At 40.7% G+C, this 22,920-nt stretch overlaps 1 protein-coding gene across 1 annotated transcript in view; it reads left to right on the top strand.

The window, feature by feature from the left end:
• tnfrsf21 (tumor necrosis factor receptor superfamily, member 21) overlaps positions 1-22,920 on the top strand; it is an 82,990-nt gene that overhangs the window by 33,453 nt on the left and 26,617 nt on the right. Inside the window, exons 3-4 of the mRNA XM_034076585.2 lie at positions 66-623; positions 13,909-14,174. Of these exons, the coding sequence (XP_033932476.1) occupies positions 66-623; positions 13,909-14,174 (824 nt within the window). The remainder of the gene's footprint in view (positions 1-65; positions 624-13,908; positions 14,175-22,920) is intronic.

The raw sequence follows: 22,920 nt of genomic DNA, 5'->3' as shown, positions 1-22,920 counted from the left end.
CCCTCATCGTTCTACTTCTTACTTGTTCTATCTCCATACATCAATCCCTCTGTCTCTTTTCCCAGGCACCTACAGCCAATCAGCAGCCATTCAACTAAGGGGAGTCCCGAGTGGGGAAGACCACCATGCAGAGGGGCCACTCCTCAACCAGCTTAGCGCTTCCACCCCAACAAATCGCCCACGGACTCACGGGCAACTCATGGAACTGGAGCACCAACGAGGGCAACCCAATTCTGACCCTGTGACGACCGCAAACAAGAAAGGGGTTGAGGGTCCGGAGGGTGCTGATGTAATCAGGGTTTGGCCGGGTATCAGCAAGGTAGCAGGACAGGGCGGTGGGAGTGGGGTCCAAAGCTACTACAGGCCAACTCGAAGGGGTTCCCCAAGACCGAGCACCCACGATCACTTCGACATCAACGAGCACCTCCCTTGGATGATAGTGCTGCTGCTCCTGCTGGTGCTGGTGGTGATCGTGATCTGCAGTGTGAAGCGGAGCTCTCGTGTGCTGAAGAAGGGGCCGGTGCAGGACCCCAGCAGCATCATCGAGAAGGCAATCCAGAAGAAACCATCAGCGCCTCAATCGCAGGTCAAAGAGAAGTGGATCTACTACTCCAACGGACAGGGTAAGTCTTTGATTCCAACAAGAGTGGTTCTGATGGAAGATTGTTGGAGGCTACTTTGGAATATAAATAGGAGACAAGTTAAAGAAAAATACAAAATGAAGTGTCTTGGACCTCCACTAGCATCCAGAACAGCTTCAGTGCTTCTTTACAAAGATTCTCGAAGTCTTTATACTTCTGTCTGTTCCTTCAGAGTCACCCATGAGAACGTTTTATTTCCTAATAGAGTGACGTGTTAAACTATGGAAGCCCATTTCCGCCACTTGAAAAAAATAAAATCCCCATGAAAAGTCATAATTATGAGATAAAAAAGTCGAAATAATGAGATAAAAAGTCATAATTATGAGATAAGAAGTGCGCATGCGCTGCAGTGGCGCTGTCTTCAAAGGTCTTCATCACCTTGCTGCTCTCCACCATGCAAACGGCATCTAGTCCTAAATAAGGTAACTATTACAGGTGACTTTTGTAAATGTTAGACGTTACATATAGCCTATATTGCAGCTAAACTACAACAATGCAGTTCATAGCTTTGACATTACCTGTTATGAATATAATATATATAATATATATGCCTATAGTTTTGTGGTAACGTTCACGGGTTAGAGTTAGAGCAACTCACAGCAGCAGTATGCCTACACTATTGTCATTAGTGGCGTGAACGTTACCACAAAACTATAGGCATATATATTATATTCATAACAGGTAATGTCAAAGCTATGAACTGCATTGTTGTAGTTTAGCTGCAATATAGGCTATATGTAACATCTAACATTTACAAAAGTCACCTGTAATAGTTACCTTATTTAGGACTAGATGCAGGGGCGGCGCCAGGGGGTAGCTTGGAGTTGCTATAGCAACTCCAACAATTGGCCTAGCAACGGCTTAGCAACCCCATTGTTTTGTTATGAAAATGTATCTATATTTATACACATTCTCGCGAGATCTATCAGGGGTCGTTGTTCGCTCCCATCGCTCTAAACGCTCGAGTTTCACCCATGGTTTCACCGCGGCTGCCAGCTGTGTTTACTGGCAAAAACACTTTTAAAATGCTTGTTTTCTGAATGAAGATCGGGTCGACCAGGCTAAGCTAGTTGTATATAGCCTAGGCCTACTCCGTCCACACTCACAACAACGGCCTACAGACATAAATAAAGCAGCGACTGTATTCGCCATGACATAGATAGTCTGTGGTTTGTACTTGTTTAACTTTTGTCCAGTTTCTGAACAGATATGAGGAGCTGTGAGCTCTGTGTGATACTTTGTTAACAGCTAACGGCTGATGTTTTCTGGTTGAACGTCAGTGTGTGTGTGTGTGTGTGTGTGTGTGTGTGTGTGTGTGTGTGTGTGTGTGTGTGTGTGTTAAATGCCACAGCATGCCAGTTGAAACAGTGAACGATCGCTATTGTGTACTTGTACGCTCAGGGTGTAATGGTATTATCCAAAAATATTGTAGGAGCACAGAAACAGTGTTCAAATTCTGCTTTTACAAACTTATTTTGGTTGTGCTTACCTTGCAAAGTAATGTTATAAGTGTCAAAGGAATATTTTTTTAATGTAAATATTAAGGATAATATTGTAGCGTGTCCAAGTTATAGTTATTTCAGTTATCAGATGTGCACAGTTTAGTACATTTGTAAAATTATTTAGGCAATGTTGTTGGTGGGAGTTAGGGAGAGACCGCCCCTTCCAGGTGTGTGTGTGTGTGTGTGTGTGTGTGTGTGTGTGTGTGTGTGTGTGTGTGTGTGTGTGTGTGTGTGTGTGTGTGTGTGTGTGTGTGTGTGTGTGTGTGTGTGTGTGTGTGTGTGTGTGCGTTTTCCGGTGTGTGTGGAGGGAGTACGAGACGGTAGGAGTTGTGTTCGAGTGTGGGGAAAAGTCATAATGAGTGTTATACTATTGATTGGTTCTGTGAGGCGTGGCTGTGGCCGTCAATACCAGAAAATAAAGAGAACGTTTTCGACATTGAAGGCTCGTGATCTGTGATCTTGAATAGCGGTGAACGCTACAATATGAACAGGCTCGTGCTTGGCCCACTGGTATTGTTTGTTTATTTATTTTGAAAATTAACTAGCAACGCCGTGCTGTCATATAGCAACTACAAAACTACTGCAGCAAAAAAATCTTGGCGACGCCCATGACTAGATGCTGTTTGCATGGTGGAGAGCAGCAAGGTGATGAAGGGACCTTTAAAGACAGCGCCACTGCAGCGCATGCGCACTTCTTATCTCATAATTATGACTTTCTATCTCATTATTTCGACTTTCTTATCTCATAATTATGACTTTTTATCTCATTATTAAGACTTTTTATCTCATAATTATGACTTTTCATGGGGATTTAATTTTTTTCAAGTGGCGGAAATGGGCTTCCATATTAAACCATGCTCATCCACTGTAGATGATTCTACGCTTTCCCATTCACACATACAGTATAAGTATTCTTAGGAGACAGTGGGTAAGATAAAGATAATCCAAAACTTTATTTTATAGATGCTTTAACAACTTTTTTGATATGATAGTTTCTTAAATGTGTAGTGATAAGCTACATTTTACATGTCTGAATGACAACCATGGTTATCACACCTCTAGAAACATCTTGACAATCAGAATCAGAAATCATTTTTCCGTCTCATGGGGAGGAAATCTAACAGACAGTGTGGTGAAAGAACAACAATAAAATATGTTAACTAACATAATGAAAAGAAGAAGCAAAATGAAATGGCCATGCCTTTGATATACATCGTTGCTTGCATTATTTTCTAAATTACATTACATGTCACTTGTTAGACGGTTTTATCCAAAGCGACTTACATACTCAATACTGTGGACAATCCCCACAGGAGCAATTTGGGGTGAGGTGTCTCAGGGAGACAACAACATGCTGACTGCAGTGGGGTTTGAACCTGTGACCCCCTGCTCCCAACACCAAGGCTCTAACCACTGCATTGCTTGCTGGCTGCATATCATGTAGAAACACATGTCGTTAGATTACAAAAACTTGCGTACTGGATGTCCCAGTTTGGTGTGATGGCATAAAGTCAGCTCCTGAACCGGGTAGAACCATGTGATGATGTGATCTAATCAATTCTGCCCTGCAGCACATGGTGTGGAGGGCAGTGGTTATACAAGCAAGACCCTGACCCTACCCGCCTGCTGTCACTGTCCACCCCCAACACACACTCAGGTTGCATTCTCCTATTGGTGTCTCCTTCCCGTCTCATCTATCTTGTTTTTCCTTTTTGTTCCCAGGTGCATAGCTTTTAATTTCGTCACTTCTATCCATCTTTCTTTGGCTGATTTTCTGTCAGTTTTTTCATTCTTTCTCTAGCTTTCCTATCTCCTGTGAAGACATCATCCTTTATTTGGCTTTATTTGGCTTTATAGTATCTCCAGTTTCCTCTTCCCCCTTTCCCACATGGTTCCCATGCTTGCATAAAATCCTTTAAAACACCACATTAAAATTCAAGTGTTTTTGAAATGTGCTTGGATTTTGAATAAAGTGTGCTTCAAAACTGGGGACATATTTAAAAACATGATACATTGTTTTGTGTTTCTTTAATTTCCCACCCATACAGTATGGGTGGGAAATTGTCAGAAACCATCATTTGGGTCCTTTATAGCCCATTCATATCTAATATTACAAGTTATATATATTGAGTACTTGTATATACTATATACAAATATGTAATTTGCTGGAAAAGCTTGACAATCCTCCTTGAAATGCTTGGAAAGTATTTGAATTTCACTTTTGAAAAGGTGGGGGCACCTTGTTTCTAGTGCTCTCCTCATTTCATTTCCTTAGTCTTGTTTAAATGTGAGATTTCACTGTGTGTGTGTGTGTGTGTGTGTGTGTGTGTGTGTGTGTGTGTGTGTGTGTGTGTGTGTGTGTGCGTGTGCGTGTGCGTGTGTGCTGTGATAAAGCCGAGCCACCCGCCACCCTCTCTCAGCTCCCTCAGTGCCTTACCACAGAGAACTGGAGTAATCTGGTTTCAGCTGCATCAGCATTGTTGTTTGGCTGGCAAGGAACATTAGTGGGTCAATCTGGTCTCTTACAGGGCGACAAAGAGTTATATAGGCAGAAGGAAATGGGGAGAGTGATGGTGCAGCTGTGTGTGTGTGTGTGTGTGTGTGTGTGTGTGTGTGTGTGTGTGTGTGTGTGTGTGTGTGTGTGTGTGTGTGTGTGTGTGTGTGTGTGTGTGTGTGTGTGTGTGTGTGTGTGTGTGTGTGTGTGTGTAAATGTAAATGTAAATGTAAATGTTATATCTGACCGTTGTTGGCTAACCACCCTGGGGTTTCCCTGCCGTTACCTAGCAGCCCTTGTTAGAACAGATAATGTAGATCATGGGTCTTTAACATAAGGTCCTTGCCTTTTGGGGGTCTTCAGAGTTACTGCAGAGGGGCCAGCAAAGTATTGCTTTTTTTGTTAAATATGTTTTAAAATACAATCAATCCAACATATTAGCAATGATAAATCAACTTTTCGTAAAACCCACCCATTTATTTTCCACAGTGATGACAGTCTTATGTTACCCATGAAACCTATGCTAAATCGCCATAACGGCTAACTAATTAGCTATCACAGTTTTATTATTTAAATAGCTTATTATTGTACGCAATAAGGTATTAATAAATGGAACTAGCCATCCCCACAAAGTTGTCGACCAATCAAGTTTATTTATTTGGGGGTCTACAGCCTGAAAATGTTGGAGACCTCTGCTTTAGTTGCCTGACAGAGTAAGGCATGGATTTAAAAATAGACAAGTAACTTTCAAGGAACTTATTTGACATCATAAAAGATAAATCAGAATCAGAACTGGTTTGTTGCTTGGTAAGTTTACACATACAATGATTTTACTTTGTTTTATAATGAAATAATAAACTGTCAGAGAAATTAAAATTGAAAGCTAGAGGATGGTGAATGTAATGCAAAGTGTAGGTTAATTCATAGAGCATTTCTGATTGGCTAACTTTACACCTATGGTGTGGTTACGCTTTGGCTACTGAAATGGATTAAAACATATATTGGTCATGATTAAAACAAATCCAACACTGCCTGCTGTTAGGAGATAGAACACAAATAGCAGTTTTGTGCAGACGGTACATATTTCTCTTACAATTTAAGCAATTTGTTGTCCTAATGATGCTTAGGCTTATTACGTATTGGCCATAGTACTACTGCCATTGCTAGAAATGACTTTCACAAAAGATATTTCCTGGAAAATAATTCAAGATATTTGGTCCTTATGGTCACTGTGACTATCTGTGGTGAAGCCTTTAATGAATTCGAAGACAGATTAAAACAAGTGTATGTGTTTTGTGTGCATATGTTTTCTCCAGATTGGATGAGCAATTATGTGCACATACGAATGTATTTACATGGAGATGTATGTATGCACATCAAACCCAAATAGGCCTTTACACCACTGTTTACCCTCTACAACTTAAAACAAAACAGCTTCTTAATCCTTCCAAGGTGCGTGGCTGGCTCCCCTTCAAGGTTGTAATGCCCTTTACTAGAGCAGTTAAAACATTCAGGCAATAAAGGAAACAAATAATGGAAATGTCAAAGCACAGATCACACACATACAGTACTTGGCATTTGCTCAAAGCCGGTCAGGAAGTAGTGAAAACTGCTACTCCTCCACAGCAGGCCTGCGTGGAGCTTTCCAGGGCCACAGGCCAAATTTTTATTGCACAGGATCAGAATAACCTATTTGTTTATCTGAAACATGGGTGCAGCAGTCAAATAGTCAAATTAGGTAAAAGGGAATCACAAACATGTTGTATAGGGTTAGCTTAAGGCTACAGTAAACTGAGCTTGCAGTTATACCATATTGCCCTGAACAGAGGCGCGGGAAGGTATTTTGAGTGGGGATGCTGAGGTGCTGGACTCCAGTGAACACTATTACGGGCACTATAGAGCACGCACAAAAGCGCGAGCACCAGGGGCGCTACAGTGTAATGTTCTACTGCAACACTCCCCACACGCAAACACACAGTACACCCGCGACTGTTACAATGAAGGCTCGATAATCAGCTCACAGCATATAGGCAGGGGTAAAGTGCTACCAGTGAGCGGACCTCACCTCCTCTAGGGGGGTCCGGGGGCATGCTCCCTCGGGAAGATTTGTTTTAAATATTGAAGTTAAAAGCATCAATCTGGTGTACTTTGAGAGCAACATTAAGAGATCTATGGATTCTTTCACACACACATACGGGTATTGGGCCGAGTGCGACACCGTACTTCCGGTATCCGCCATTTCACGCGAGGTGCAAGCAGAATATCATAGTCTATTGCCTTAATCAATATAGTCAACTCTAAAATGCCACATATATGCAATGGCATGATAATATTATTGTGACAAGTGGGGTATTCACCTGGTGTTTCCAGAAATTAGACGTAGATGCAGCCAAAATCGACGAAGGCCACTTTCAAGGTTAGTTTTTCCATACATCTGCAGGCAGTCTGTAAGGGCAATCCGACAACCCACACAGCTCTAGTTTACGCTGGTAACGACCTAGAGCACACCCCTCAAGTCCAGAGATGTCATCCGAAGACATGCAGCGATTTCTTCGGTCGTGAATTCAGAAAAAAAAACTAGTGCGCTCTGCCTGGCTATGTTAGCTAGCTGTTTATATTAGCACCTCCAGGATATTAGCACCTCCAGGAAAATGGCATATTTATATATATATATATGGCACGCGTTGCATTGTGGGTAGCTCGTGACATCACTGTGTGTGAAAGAATACATCTCTCAACACCCAGATGAAACACAACTGTAAGCAGATGTTCTTTTTCTTTATGGATATTTTACAAATCACTCCCCTTTTAAACTGTATTCTTGTTTTACTACCATATAGTATTTCATAACTGTTTTTCCTTTATTCTCTTGTTTTTTTATAACCATAATGATCATATGAAGGTGTGCCGCGGAAATAATCTTTCATGCGATCGCAAGCTACTGACATATGTTATGTTGTAGAACAAAATGTGAAAATCTCTTTCTTACCTTTGCGTTGAACACAGATCTTATATCAGGCCTCCAACTATAAACGAGTTAAAAAACCATTCACTTCATGACGAGGAAAGTAGTAAAATGCTAACTCATTTCTGGGTTTTACTCACTCATTGCTACTCCACTCTTTAAGATGCACCGATTGGAGGTTACCACCACAAGGTTTTCCCACTTCCTCTGAAGTGGCTTGCTCACCTGTATTGAACTTTTTGTGGGCCATGTTGGCGGTTTTACATGTTTCAGTCTCAGGTCAAAACCCATCAGTGAACTTTAAATTGCCAAACATTTTCTGTCAAATATACTTTTGTAGGTTGGCAATACCATAGCAAGCAGGAACTGACCCGTAATGGTGTGTTCAGGAGCAATTGGAAATGTGATATTTTAAAATGAACTTCCAATTGGCATTGAATTTACTAAGTAAAGGCCACGAAGTAAAGGTAGACATGGTTCAAATATTTCCAATTTTCAAAAAGCAGCTTGTTGGCAGCTCAATTAAATAATAGATATCAGAATATCAGATCACCTTTGAATTCGGTCTTAATGAAACAAGGTTAACAAACTGCAATTAAATAAATGATATTTATAAAGTTTTAAAATGTCTCCAAGTCAGTCAGTCTTGAAGTTAGAAAATAAATCCCAAAAAATCAGTATAGTGTAGGCAGCGTACTGAACATTGTAATGGTCCTTTAAGAGAACATCAAATAGAGGCAGGTTGCTTGGTGTGGTCACCAGGCATATTATTTAAAAAATATATTTCCAAAGTCAGACGCAGATTGTAGATGAAAACATGAAGGAAAACAACATTCTACCTGCCCACCATCCTCCCTCGTTAAACATCTACACTGTTAATAATGCCAAGTCCCACATCCAAGCCCAGCGGGGAGCCATGTGTTAGAACGGACTGTGCTTTGCAGTACCAGGGTGGGCCGAGGTAGTTCTCACTTCTGCCTGGGTTTGATTGTGAAGAGCAGAGTTTGGGGGGGCTGTTGCCTGGTTGGAAGTATACTGCGCTTGTTGTGCTCCCACACATTTCATCAATTTAATGTTGTGTGTTCAGAATTTGGAATGAACGGCTATGTGATGTGATAAACGGAATGGTGTTTGTTAAGACGCTGATGCACACAGCACCCTGCTTGGCATCATATTGCACATAATAACAGTGTGCTGATGTTGCACCATTTGTTGGAAACATATGTTTCAGATCAGCATTGTGTCAGACATGTAAGATTATGATATAGTCATCAGCAATTCATGTTTCATCTCTGTTCCCACCATTTTCATTTATTTCTTCACATTTCTATTCATATAATGTATTGGACAGTTATCTAGGATACAATGGACGCCACAGCTGTAGCTATAAAGAAAAGATCAACCCAGAGCAGTGAAATCAGATGCCATGCACGATCTCCCATAATGAATTTGCTTCGAATCTGCTGTCACCTGGATACACCGCGGCAAATGTGTTTCTATGCAACAAAAGTCAAGTACGGGAAACAAACCAAAGCTCCACTTGTGTAATGTTGGCGTCCATTGTATCCTAGATCGGCTGTAGCCGTTAAGAAAGAGACTAAGTTTGGGTAATAACCAAAACAAGAGTAGTCAAATGTCTGCTACTTCCTAAAATGGAGCCACTCTAGGTGGTGTCTGTTTTAGGATGCCTTCTGGGCAGCACATTTCGAAGATTTTTCTTGCACGTCCAACAAGTAAAGCCGAACAACAACATGCTGGATGGATTACATATATAATCTGTCCTGGGAACACATTATTCATAAAGCTATGGAAGCTGTGGCTAGGGTTAGGGTTAGGGTTCTAGGAAGAAGGATGGCTAGGTAACCTAACTTAGCCTTCTGCTAACGAATACTAGACTTCGATAAGCAGAGGTAGGCAGATCAGGTCATTCCTACAGAGATGTGAAGAAACAACAACCACAGGCTATGCTGCATGTCTGGACCTGTCTAAGCACTGGGACCCTGCTCATGGTACAACATTATAGGAAGTTGCCGGGATAAGCAGCCCTCATCCGCAACACACCAGACACTTCTTCCATCCATCCATCTTCTCCCGGGTGTCTGTGTAAGCATGTCGGTAGGCTTCACATATCTATTTATACTCGTCTCCCGACTTGTATGTGCTTGCAATTCTCTGTGTGTATGTACAGTATGTATGTTCATGTGAATATATATGTGTCGAATGACTACCACTGGCTTTCATCCATTTATTTTATCTGAATCATCCTGGATTTAAACATTCAGTATGTTTACTACAGACAACATTAATAATGGATATACCTATACTTCTGAAAAGTTATGACATTCATTCGGTGATGATGACTTTGAAGTGTTTGTAGAACATGTAGAACATAAACCTTCAATGTTTAAAATATGGTTTACTGCATTGGTCTTCAACAGGGGATTTGTGAAGTTTACATAATCAACAATTAAGAGTCAGCTAATTAATCCAACAAACAAATGCTAATGGGTAAGGGTTGGAATGCATTGGACAGTATTAAAAGGCACAGTTTTCGCTTTATAAGTTATACAAAAAATGGTATGGAGTGTCACATAGAAAGGCTGTTGCAATAAACTGCATTCCACTAGATTGGGTTTTCTTTTTACATCTGGCTTTTTTATTCGGATAGTCTTCCATTCCTCTGCAGAGTTTCAAATTGTAAAAATAGGTGGGGGCCAGATTCACAGTGACATAGCATGGAATATCCGTGCATGAGCATCCTTTATCAAGTATAATAAATACTGTTTAGTGCTTTATTGAGCGGCGGTAACTCAGCCTGTGGGGACTTTAAGTCGGTTTAAGTGCTGTTTGGACCGAAACAAATATGGAGTGTGGACTGGTAGCTGGAGAGGTGTCAGCTCTCACTGCCGAGGTGCCTTTGAGCAAGGAACCGAACCTTCAACAAGGGAAGAACTGAATTTTCCCTCGGGGATTTATAAAGGTGATCGTAATCTTATCTCCAAAATGTATAACAAGCCTATAATCATTACAGCAGTTCCACATGGATACTCGATGTGTGTATCCTGTAAAACCTGTTTACATGCAAGGTTAGGGTTGGGCTCAATAATAGCTCTGCTAATGCATACACAAGCATATTGACATTGCCTTTGCTTCACAGAACAGCTGAGGTACTTTATTTGTGCTTGACCAACAGATGAGTCAGCATTTATATTTCCAGCCAAGTTATTGTCAAGTCACGTAACAGTCAGTGAGGAAGTGGAGCAGAGAGTCTGATCAGGTAGCGTCTGAGGGGAGAGATGCTCACCAAATATCAGCATTCTGTTCATGTCTAAAGATAAACGCCAATGGTGATGTGTGTGTGTCACGACAGGGATTATGAATGTGAAGTGTGAAGGTAATTGAGATGCACACATGTACTGGGGCACAATGAGAGGAGGGATAATAGGACAATCATTTCTGGCCATTCTGTACAATGTGCACAGCTGTGACTAGGTTCACAAAACCAATCTAGCGTCTCTAAAAAACACAGCTGTTCCTAACTTTAGATAACACCAGTTTCTGTTATCAATTTCCTGGATAAACACAACACTATCGGATGCATGTTTTTCTCTAATATATTAGACTTCTTAGTTAAGAAATGTGGTTCTGAGTAACCTAAAAATATGCATGAAGTAAGTACCACTAAGGGTAGGGATTCTACTGTAACATGTTATATAGGTTTATGTGCATGTCAATGGTCTGCAAAGGCTAAAATCCCTGTGTTCCCTCCAAAGGGAGTTTGTCTCCCACACACCCCCCCCCCCCCTGCCTGAAACGCCTCCATTGTACTCCTTTGTTTACTTCTGTAACATAGTGACATCACTATGTAACACTCGCGCTTCAACTGGCTAGCACTCCAACACATTGTACTTGATAGGCTAAGGGGCGGGACATCTCTAAGCTGTTGACCAATCACAACAGAGCCGGCCAGCTAACCGATCAGAGCAGACTGGGCTCTGGTTTCAGACAGAGGGTGAAAAGAGGTGCTGCAGCACAGGCAGTATGAGACAAATAAAGAGCTTTTTGAACATTAAAGCATGGAGACATGTCCTAGTAGAGACACTACATACTGATATGAACCTGAAAAGGACTACAATAGAATGAATTAGAAAACTCAACAAGCTGGAACGTCTTTCGGACAACCTAGATTTCACTTTAATTATGTTTTGTTAAATATGAGAATAAACCCAGCCAGGACGCAGATACCAGCAGAAAGACCTTTAAATACAGTATGCAGTTGTAACAATTGTTCAATGTAGACGTATGAGCATGACTAGATAGATATCCAATGTCCTCAGATTTCTATCCGTCATGAAAAAATGATTAAAGAGTCATTTGAACTCTCCTCTGTGTTTGTATTTCTTCACTTCACAAGTATGAGCACCAGATAAATAACAAGTGTTGACAGGTCCAATATGTATTTGAACCGCTCATGTTCTGCACCTTCTGTACACAACACAACACTTCTGAGTCCATGTCACCTCTGTTTACAGGACCTGGTTTTCCTTTAAAGACAGTGGTGTGAATATAAAATGTTGTAAAACTTGCTTGCGTGCTTGATTGATCCATGCTTACGTGCTTTCTAACAGAAGCAGCATCAGCTCAGCACCTACTTGTCTTCTTTGGAACATTAACGAGAGCAGTTACAGCTGTGTGTCTACACTATAAAAGGAGATTGCTGATTACTGATCCAGGGAGATTCAACATTAACGACATGTTGCTTATTGCATCCTCCTGGGTTTGTATACAAGTGGTTGTTGAGGGGGATCTGTTTTCCTAAGTAGAATCTTTGAGCTGAGTTCCACTGGCCTTAGATCAACAACAGACGAGGCAAGCAATATGTAGTCATTTCTATCAAGGATGGACTTCTGCATGGACTTCTCCAGCGGTTCACATGTTCCTCCTGAATTTCCACTGCATGGTATGGCTCAACTAATGTAATGTAGTGGTACCATTATCTTTTTTAGTTCAACATTAGAAGTAAGATTTTCTAATAAGCAGTACATGCAAAGTACAACTGAGTCCGATGAAAATTCGATGTTCAGTTCATCCTGAGGGGATCGTGAATGTCTGAATTTAATTGAATGGTCAATCCATCCTATAATTTTGAAAACATTTCACATACTCTGAATCTCTTTAGTAGTACTCTCAAACTTGTAAAAGCTCCTTTACATTATATAACTGTGTTCACAAGCAAGTACTTCTTCACCTGGAAACTTGACCTTGACAGCAAACAATGATCTTTTGTGTGGGGCAAAGCACGAGGTCTCCGTTATTGAGATAAAAAGGAATTGTTTTCGACTGGATCTTAACCAGCCTAACTTCTGGTCTACACTCTTTAATTGACAGGAAGTCCAGCATCATCTGTCTTGTTTTCTTTGCTTTTTTGTTAAAAAATTACAGAGTTGGGAAGTAGTGGAGTACAAATACTTCGTTACTGTACTTAAGTACATTTTTCTGGTATCAGTACTTTACTCCACTACTTGTTTTTCTGACAACTTTTTACTTTTACTTCTTACATGTTGAACCCAAATACCTGTACTTTCTACTTCTTACATGTTGAACACAAATACCTGTACTTTCTACTTCTCTCATTTTCCAAACAGCTGGTTCCTTTAGTCTGAATGTGTGTTTGGTGCGTGGTCATTATTCATAGAGTCATTGCGTGCCTATTGATTGGAACACGATCCGTGTATCCATCACTTCCTGGTCTTCTCTAAAGAAGAGGGACCAATGGAAACGTTGTCATGTTGCCGTTGTTCAGCATGGAAACATTCATTAGCTAACAACGACATTATTGTTCTGTTAATATAAAGGGAGGTCAGGTACTCTTTAAAGCAGCTGCTAGTTATGGGTACTTTTTACTTAAGTACATTTCAAAGCCCATACTTCTTTACTTTTACTTGAGTAAAGAAGTTTAATCAAATCAAATCAAGTTTTATTTATATAGCACATTTTTAAAACGATTTTTGGTGGAGCCAAAGTGCTCTACATACAATAAAAATAAAAACACTTTACAACAAATACAACAGCACAAATAAAAAAATAATGAATCCTTAATTTCAGTTTACTGACTAAAGAGGTTTAGTCAGTACTTCTACTTTGACCAGAGTATTTGTAAACACGAGTATCTTTACTTCTACTTGAGTAAAGGGTGTGTGTACTTTTGCCATCTCTGAACAATTGTTAAACATTTTTTATCACAAGTCTTCTTTATTGAATTTTTGTCTTGAGTTCTCAAACTTTTCTTTCTTCTTTTCTGCTCAGGGGTGGATATCCTAAAGCTGGTGGCGGCCCACGTTGGCACCCAGTGGATCGACATCTATCAGTCGCTGGCGAACGCAACAGAGAGGGAAGTAGCTGCCTTCTCCAATGGATACTCGTCAGACCACGAGCGGGCGTACGCAGCGCTGCAGCACTGGACCATCCGGGACAGCGACGCCAACCTGGCCAAGCTGATCAACGCCTTGCACCGACAGCGGCGCATCGACGTGGTGGAGAAGATCCGCTGTGTCATGGAGGACAACCCACAGGTAGGCTGCATGGAAGGCTTCAACGCCTGAGTTCCTCTGTTCATTCAGAAGCGTAGGAAATACTCTTTGGTTCTGGAGTTATCACTGGCACATGCTGTAATATACACTGTTCTTTGAGTCTCTCTCACTGACATGTAATCTGTGAGGAAAGCTGTCTGGTGTTTCCTATTGGAGCCAGTCCCTGTGGTTCTGCTGCATTCCTCACATTAAAGCAACAGTTCACTGATGTGCTGCAGAACATATTCCTGTCCTCTGTTAGAAGCTGGAGGTGATGGATAAAGATGATTGAGAATTCACAGTCCGTCACAAACTAATTATTAACATACTGTATTTGCGTTTGTAGCTAAAGGGGGCGGGGCATCATAAGTATATGTGATAAGATGTAGAAAATTGGCTAGAAAGTATATATATATTATTATAGATTTGATATCAAATTATGAAAATCAAATTCTCCCAAATACTAGCCTGATCATCATCATCAATGTCAGCAAGTGATGTTGCTGGGTAGTCATTGCAATTTCAGTCAAGTTAACAATGTAGACATGGATTACATTTAGTTTGCACTGTTTTTTAATATTGCTTTCTCGTATGAAAAAAGGAAATGTTGAATTGTTTTCATTTTTTGGAAGGCAGAGTAAAGTAATAATGAGTGTTAGGGTGTCCAAACTGACATTAAGGGTTCATTCTTTTTAGTTGAATAGTGGTTGAACACAAACCACTACTCTTTATTTCTGTTCAATTCAATATATATATATATATATATATATATATATATACGTGGGCATTGTGTAATATTTGTAATAAAGATTTCATGTGACACATAAAATGGATTTGTTGATGGGAATTAATGTCACTAATGTGAATAAATGAACTCTAGGTTAACGGTACTCTTGCTATCACTACTCACCGACACTATAAACCTTGTCCCTCATGCTAGCCCTGACAACACCGGTAAGCACACCTTCATCTAGGCTGCACTGTTGTACGTGTCCTGACTTGTAGTGGTTCTCTCCTCTATCTACACTCTTCTTGTCATCTTTGTAAAACGATATCAGACTGGTAATTGACACAGCCATGACTTCTAGTTAAATTCAGTGTGGCTAAAATGAAAAGCTTTGCTAAAATATGCAAGCCTGCGAAAGTCAAAGTCAGCTTTATTGTCAACAATTCTACATGTGTTATACATCCAGAAATATCGTTTCCCACATTGTGACATGTATACATAAAACAAAACAAAAAGGGCCTAGATAAACGGGGTATACAGTTTAAAATGTTAATATATTTAAAGTGTTCAAAGTGCAGTTTCAGTGCAAGTCAGTTGAAACGATCTTAAGTTGGCGTGACGTTGAAGTCGTGCGACCCTGCTGCTGTACTGGCTTGTAGTTCGTTTATCGCATAACGTTAGCATTTTGCTTTTGGCGACTAGATTTATGATTCAAAAATTATAAAAGTAGGAGAGACATGTGGAGATTATCCGGCTGAACAAAACGTGATCCCTCTCTTAAATGTGTGTCAACCACAGACCTTATTTCGAGCTACTTTCCAAAATCCTATGGAGAATTTGCATTGGTTTTTCACGAAGGAACCGGAAGAAGTTTACTTCCGGGTTTTACGACGCGTCACTGCGGTTCTCTATGGTCAACCTCTTAGAGATGTCCCACCCCTTAGCCAATCACGTAAAATGTTTTGGAGCGCTAGCCATTAGAAGCACAAGTACAACATAAATATTAGTACGTAACATAGATATGTCACTATGTTACAGAAGTCAGCAAAGGAGTACAATGGAAGCGTTTCAGGCAATCTCTCTGAGATTTTAGCACGGTGATGCTATACGGTAACACACTATAGGAAAAGAAAACCCCAGAAACATAATAGGGCCACTTTAAAGTTAGATGTTCTGGTAGATCTTACACATTGTACCTTTTATTGCCATATTTGTAGATGAGAAATCTCAGAGAAATAAACCTGATCTTCCTGCACACATGTTTTGAACTGATGCAACTGGTGCATGCATTCACCAGGATGACTGATATTAAACAACTCACATGTCCCACCTTACTCAGGGGACTTCTGGTATGAGCCCCATACTGTAATCTCAAACACAAATCAACAGAAAGCCGTAAACACAGAGGAACACAGAATCCTTCATCACTGTTCACTTTCCTGCCTCATACTCTCTCTTCACTTCACAGTGAATTGTACGAGTGCCCTTGACTGCACTCTCCAATGTCAGCGCTGTACAGTTAAAGCCTTGTTCTTGTGTTAAAGACACATTGGTCGTCTCAGTGTCTCAGCTCTCTAGTCGTCTGTTGTTATTAGGCCTTTCATTAAAGATTCATAATGACCAGGAATCTTTTTCCGGCTATATTACCGGATTGATCGCGGATAAGATATCAAATATTTAAATTGTTTGGTGAGCGGGTGGCAAGGTCATTTTGGAAAGTTTGGAAAAGGACCACAAGATGTTGGAGCTTTTCTGTTGAAACAACTTGATTATCCTTATTTACATGTTAGAATGACACACTACATGGCCAAACTTATTTGGACAACCCTTAGGAAACCATGTTGTGTGCTTATGGTTTGAGGGTAGCTAAGTGGTTTATGGTTGTCATGTTTGAACAATGCCCACATGCACAAAGCTATAAAGGAAGTGTTAATGACAGAATAACTACTGTCCTGATTTTCATGAACATTGGTGAAAGTAGCGTTAGGCAAAGAAAAATCTACAATTTAAAGCGGATCTCAATCATGGGAAGGATGTACGAAAAATGTTTTTTTAATATGACAGATTTAGGCTCAGATGCAGACTCGTCACAAAAGTACAAATGTATGAAGTCTTGGTTAAATTCTAAGTACAACAAAGTCAAACGTGGCTCTAGTTTGACATGAAATACATTCTTTATTTGAAATAAAGCTGGCTCTCTTGACTTGCAACAAAACAAACTGGCAAAAGACAAAAAGAAGAGGGCTGGAGACTTAATAGGACACAGGTGGCACCAATAGAGGGTGGGGCAGACAATCAAACTGGCGGGAAAACCCGCATTGACAGGAAATCAATGGACAAGAAGGAAATATAAGTACAACATAAAACAGGAAATACATGACAAGACTAGACATAGGGACTGTCATTTAACAAGTGAACAATGAGACATGAGTAAAGATTAATTACTAATTCTAAATCTGATCTACAGCAGACAACGGATCACCACAAGTTTGTGATAAAACGTTTGGTTTTAATTGATGATGTAACTCTCAAAAGTTAGATTTTTCGAAACGTTGTATCTGATAATGAGTGCTACCCTGACTTGAGGTCCACTCAGAGGGTGTGATTCCCTCTGTCTTCACTCTCCTTTCTGCTGCTTCTAACCGGGCACATTGAGTCATCTGTTCAGGAAGTGAGTTTGCAAAGATCAGGCAGAAAAATATGATCTTAAATATGTGGAATTACCACAAGTATACTTATTTGAACAAAATTCAAATGTGTGGTGTATGTGACAACAAATCTTATTTTTAACTGGGTTGGGTTCATCAGTTTGTGTCGAGATCCTGACACCACCTCTGTAAATAAAATAAAATAGATGCTTATTAATGCGTTAAAAGCCTGCTTGATCTTTACAAATATGTGATTAAAGAGCAGTCTTGCTGTTTTCCACAAGCCTCCTGGGTGGGCTAACGAATGCCTCGTGTTGGAGACTGTAGCAGACGGAGCTGCTGTCCTAAGGGAGAACAGCATTGAATCAGCAGAGGGGAAATATGGTAATTTCATTTTCTGCAGTTCTATCTTTTCTGTTTATCAACACAACACAGGGTCAAGTGTATCTGTGCAAGTCTGTTAAGTCAGAAGAATACTCAAAATAACAGGTGTCCTTTATACTGGGGCGACATGTCCCCACCACTTTTGGAAATGGACAATTGTGTCCCCACCACTTTGCACAATTGTACACTTTGAGAATTATTTGCACAAGATCAAATGTACAATCAGGAGGACTGCTCACACTTTTGGGGTGTATTTCTGGTGACCTAAGTGGTGCAGTTTGGACCTGCGACAAGTTTAATATTAGTAATAATGGAAGATATTTACAGTGTGTAACCCCCTAAACGCACCAGGAGCGTCTGCGCCGCGTTACGTTGCGGCTGCGCCACGCCTGCAGTTTGCTTTTCAAACTGGAACAAGAAAGCAGCGGAGAAGTAACGGAGCAGAAACCCTCCTTTTTACGCAGCGGTCTAGACATAGACATCAAACGGCAAAACATATTCAGCGTGCAGTTCCTTTGGCATCAGGGCAGGGATATCTAGATACTTTCCAAGGTTTGACATCATGAATTGAGCTACTTTTAAAGCAAGCAACGATGTTTTCAAATCTGTAATCAAAGAGGTCCGCAAAAACGCTATCGACCAATCAGGTTGCTTAATTTGACTTGTCAGTTTTATAAATATATTTAAATGTCTTCCGTTACGAAACAAACTTACAAATCATAAGATGGAAATATTTAAGATTAACTTCGACCTCCGGAAGGGGGGGGTTTACTATGGAGGAGTGGATTGAGGAGTGCCTATCTCCAGAAAGCACCTAAAGGACGACATGCAGAGCTACGTGAAGAGCAGGTAGACCAACTGGAGAAGTACCACCATTCAAAAGCTTTCTGATGCGGGTCTTGAAACAAAGCAGAGAAATGATGACCGTTAGTGGCCACAGGTGCGAAAGCTCTCTCCAGAGCCACTGGAAGCCAAATCTCGGGGACCGGAGACGCCAAGCAACAGCCTAGAACAACCTCAGCCTATACAAGTAACCTCGTAAGCCATGCTACTGATGCTGGACAGGTTTTCAGTGGGTGCACAATAAACGGCAACATACAAATTAATGTAAATAAATAGCCAAATAATGGATCAACGCTCTCTGTCTAATATGTTCGCTAGACTATTTTATTTTGAACATCATTATTTACAAATAAAAACTATTTAAATTAGAGTGTGTATTTTTCTTTCATATTGCCACACTTGTTAACCGTTTTATAAAAGCAATAGCTCACGATAGGCCGTGGTATATGCTCATTATATCACAGCTAAGGGGCGTGGTTAGGCTGTGCCACGCCCCTTGATATATGCTGTGATATAATGAGCATATACCACGGCCTGTCATGAGCTATTGCTTAAGTATATTTTGTTTGTGTGCGGCGCTTAATGCAGTAGTGGTTTTTTAAGTCAGAAATAAAGGGTCCCCACCACTTTTTCTAACAAAGTGATGCCCATGCTCAAAAGGGTCAAGAAACAATAGACCAGCCCAAAAACATCACATTGTGTTTTTGCTTATTGGTCAATGCTTCCTCTCAGCCAGCTGCTTATTTTACAAGACTATATAAAGACAGATACACAACAACTTGCTCTGACTAATACCACCTTAAACTCAATATTCATTTTCATCAAACATCCGTAAAGTTTAATGACTTCATTTGACATTATAAAAACCCTATTTCAATCCAGAAATAATTCCACAGACAGATCCTGTTGGCGTGTTTCAGTAAGCAGGTATTTACCACACTTTGACTTTGAATCTGTTGAAGTCTGACATTTAAATCTCCTCTGACGATTTTTGGGGGAAATGCTCTAGCAACAATAGAGTTGATTTGGATCAATATCGAAAATCTGTTAAGGTCCAAAGGCTGAGTGATGCTTGAAGAGAAACCCAGCTCATAAACCAACTTTTTGATGCTTTTTTTTTGAAGAACTGGAGAATAGTTTTCAATGGTTAGATTACACACAGTCATAAACCTTGTTCTCTAATCTGCGTTCTAAGTGTTCCCTGCAAAGGTAATGCACAAAGAACTACCCCACACAGTAGTCATTATCCCTTCCTGCCACAATGATGCCCAATCAAGTGTAATTTCTTCCATTATTGGGTGTTTATGACTCAGGTCCTATTAGAGGCCTTTCAGCCCCTTCCAAAAAGAGCCCCACAAGATGATAAAATGAAACCACAAAAAAGAGAAAAAAAAGATTTCCTAGAAACTGCATTGATTTAAGTAAAAGGTAATTCTGAGGGATTATCTGCATGGGTTTGTTTGACATTAAGTATGCCTTAATGCAGTCTGTCATAGATGTATTAGTGGTAAAGTCTGAACGTTCCTTGTAGTTAGAAGTTCCTTAATATTCGTGCCAAGTTCCTATTTCTGCTGCGTCTTAGTTAATGGCTCATCTCTTTAGGGTAATTACAATTTTTTTGCTGTATCTTTTTTATCTAATGAATCAAAGTATCCCTAGTGTCTGTTTCTGTCCCCTGTGCCTTTTATACAGTCTACCAACTCTGGCTATCTGTGTATATGTGTCACGCTGGAGAGCAGAGCAGGGCAGGGACACCAAGTAACTTTAAAGAAATGTCCTTTATTGAAAGTTGTCCAAGAATAAACAGTTTAGCAAAAGCAAGGCCAAAAACTCAAGAACAATACATGTAAAGAATTTAACAACAACTAAAAAAAAAAACAGAACTTAAGTACATGCAATAAATCATATGGACAAGACACAGCTGGGGAGGGAATGGAGGGAGTAAATACAGCGGCAAGCTTTGGGACAAACTCCCCTCTCTGGCAGAAACAGGAAATGCCGTAACTGTATCAACGGTTTCAAATCAGCATCTCTTGGACAAAAAATTAAAATGAATAACTCAAATAAAACTCCAAACATCTTTAATTGTGTTGTGTCGCAATTTATCAGCGGATGTTTGCAGGAACTACATGTAAACAGCGTTTTACCTGACGGACACACACAGCGTTGAGTCCGGTCAGCACGTGAAGTCAGCACCGATGCAGACTCGCTGTTTGAGGGCTTGATAACCCACTCCCCCCCACACTCGTTGATTTGGAACAGCACTTAATGTGGCAGACCCTCCGCGTGAACGCGCAAATGGAGGGGTAGTGTGTAGGGGTAGGGTGTAGGGGGTGGATTGGAATTGGGCCAATGTCTCAGTTGCCTTGATATCAACTCAGCTTGATTCCTTATTCTTGCTCACACGCAGATTAGGCGTTGCTGTTACCAGCATTGTAGTAACTGCGATGACGAATAGTGCTGCTGATCCAGTTCGTCTCTAAGTAGCACTGTGGCTTGAGAGGCTCTCAGAGTGGTAGACACACGCAAAGTACCATACCTGGGTTAAGCTGCATTGACATGATAGGCGATTTGCTCTTTGCTCACCACTACTATAGGTAGAGCGCAGTGCCTTGCGGTGAATAAAGCTAGTTTAGTCTTAAATCTATGGCTACCTCTCCTGCTAGCTTGCGGTACTGCTGTGGCACAGGCAGTACGAGACAAAGAAAAGACCTTTTGAACATTAAAGCATGGAGACATCATGTCACAGTAGAGACACAAAATACACATATGAACCTGAAAATGAGCATAATAGGGTCCTTCATGAACATATTTTTATATAGTTGCACCTGCCATTTATTTATTATCAATATAATGGACTAAACCAATAAAGTACATTCAATAAATTAAATACATTTCTTAAGAACCTCATACATTTTAATCTGTGTCACACGGTAGAATATCAGGTTATATAAATTGCCAATGATTTGTGTGACTTGTTCACACACTTCCTGTCCCCTGAGGCTGCTAAATGTGTCATCCCCCATTGTTGTCTGTTTTCCCTCTGTATCTTCATTTAAAAAATATTTGTTCTAGTTAAAGTACTGCTTTGTGAAAGTCAGCGTGACTTCGTCATGGAGTGTGTGTGTGTGTGTGTGTGTGTGTGTGTGTGTGTGTGTGTGTGTGTGTGTGTGTGTGTGTGTGTGTGTGTGTGTGTGTGTGTGTGTGTGTGTATGTGTGTGTGGTCTAGCATTTACTTGTGGGGACCTAAATCTGTTTACATAGCTCACGTGTGGGGACTGGCTTCCCTTATGGGGACAAATTGGAGGTCCCCATAAGGGGAATCATTAATGTTAGGGTGAAGACTTGGTTAGGGTTAGGGTTAGGGTAAGTCTCCAGGCAATGCATGTAAGTCAATGTAATGTCCCCTGAAGTGATGTATACATGGTACGTACGTGTGTGTGTGTGTGTGTGTGTGTGTGTGTGTGTGTGTGTGTGTGTGTGTGTGTGTGTGTGTGCGTGTGCGTGTGTTTGTGCTTCTGCTCATGTATGCATGCCTTTGTGAGCGAGACAGAGCGTGTTTGTTCCATCAGAATCACATACGTTGTGTCACGCTGCAGCCCAGCGACCCAGACATTATGGAATAGATAAAGAATCACAATAGAAAGAGAACAGTGCTGCTGTTCACTGTCACTTCTATCAGGGAACATAAATCCATCACAAAGGATTACATCAACCACTGCATGAAAATTGATTTTCATTCAAAGAAAATAACATTTATTTTGCAGTATGTTTGCTGGTTGTCTGGTTGGCCCACATCTCCATTTTCCATTTCCAGTGTGTGCTCAGCTTATGACCTCTGATGCTGCAACCTTTAGGCCGACTGGGCTGTGAAAAACAAGATGTGCTAGCATGATCTCATCCCCAAACCAGTCACTACTGGTTCAAACCACAGGTTCATTACCACACCAAAGAGAGGCAGGGGTGAGAGGAGGGGGTTGCAAGGATAGAGGAAGAACAGAAGGAAACAGTGAAGCAAACAAAACGAGATGAGACGGGGAAAGAGGAGGAAGAGGAAACAGAAGGAGGAGAAAAGATGAGGCAGAAAATATAAAGAGGTGAACACACACGAAAAAATCATAGGGAAAGAAAAGATGAATTTAAAGAG

The sequence above is a fragment of the Pseudochaenichthys georgianus genome, chromosome 24, assembly GCF_902827115.2.
Source record: "Pseudochaenichthys georgianus chromosome 24, fPseGeo1.2, whole genome shotgun sequence".
Lineage (NCBI taxonomy): Eukaryota > Metazoa > Chordata > Actinopteri > Perciformes > Channichthyidae > Pseudochaenichthys > Pseudochaenichthys georgianus.
Note: the sequence above shows the minus strand (reverse complement) of the source record. Positions and strands in the feature narration are given on the sequence as shown.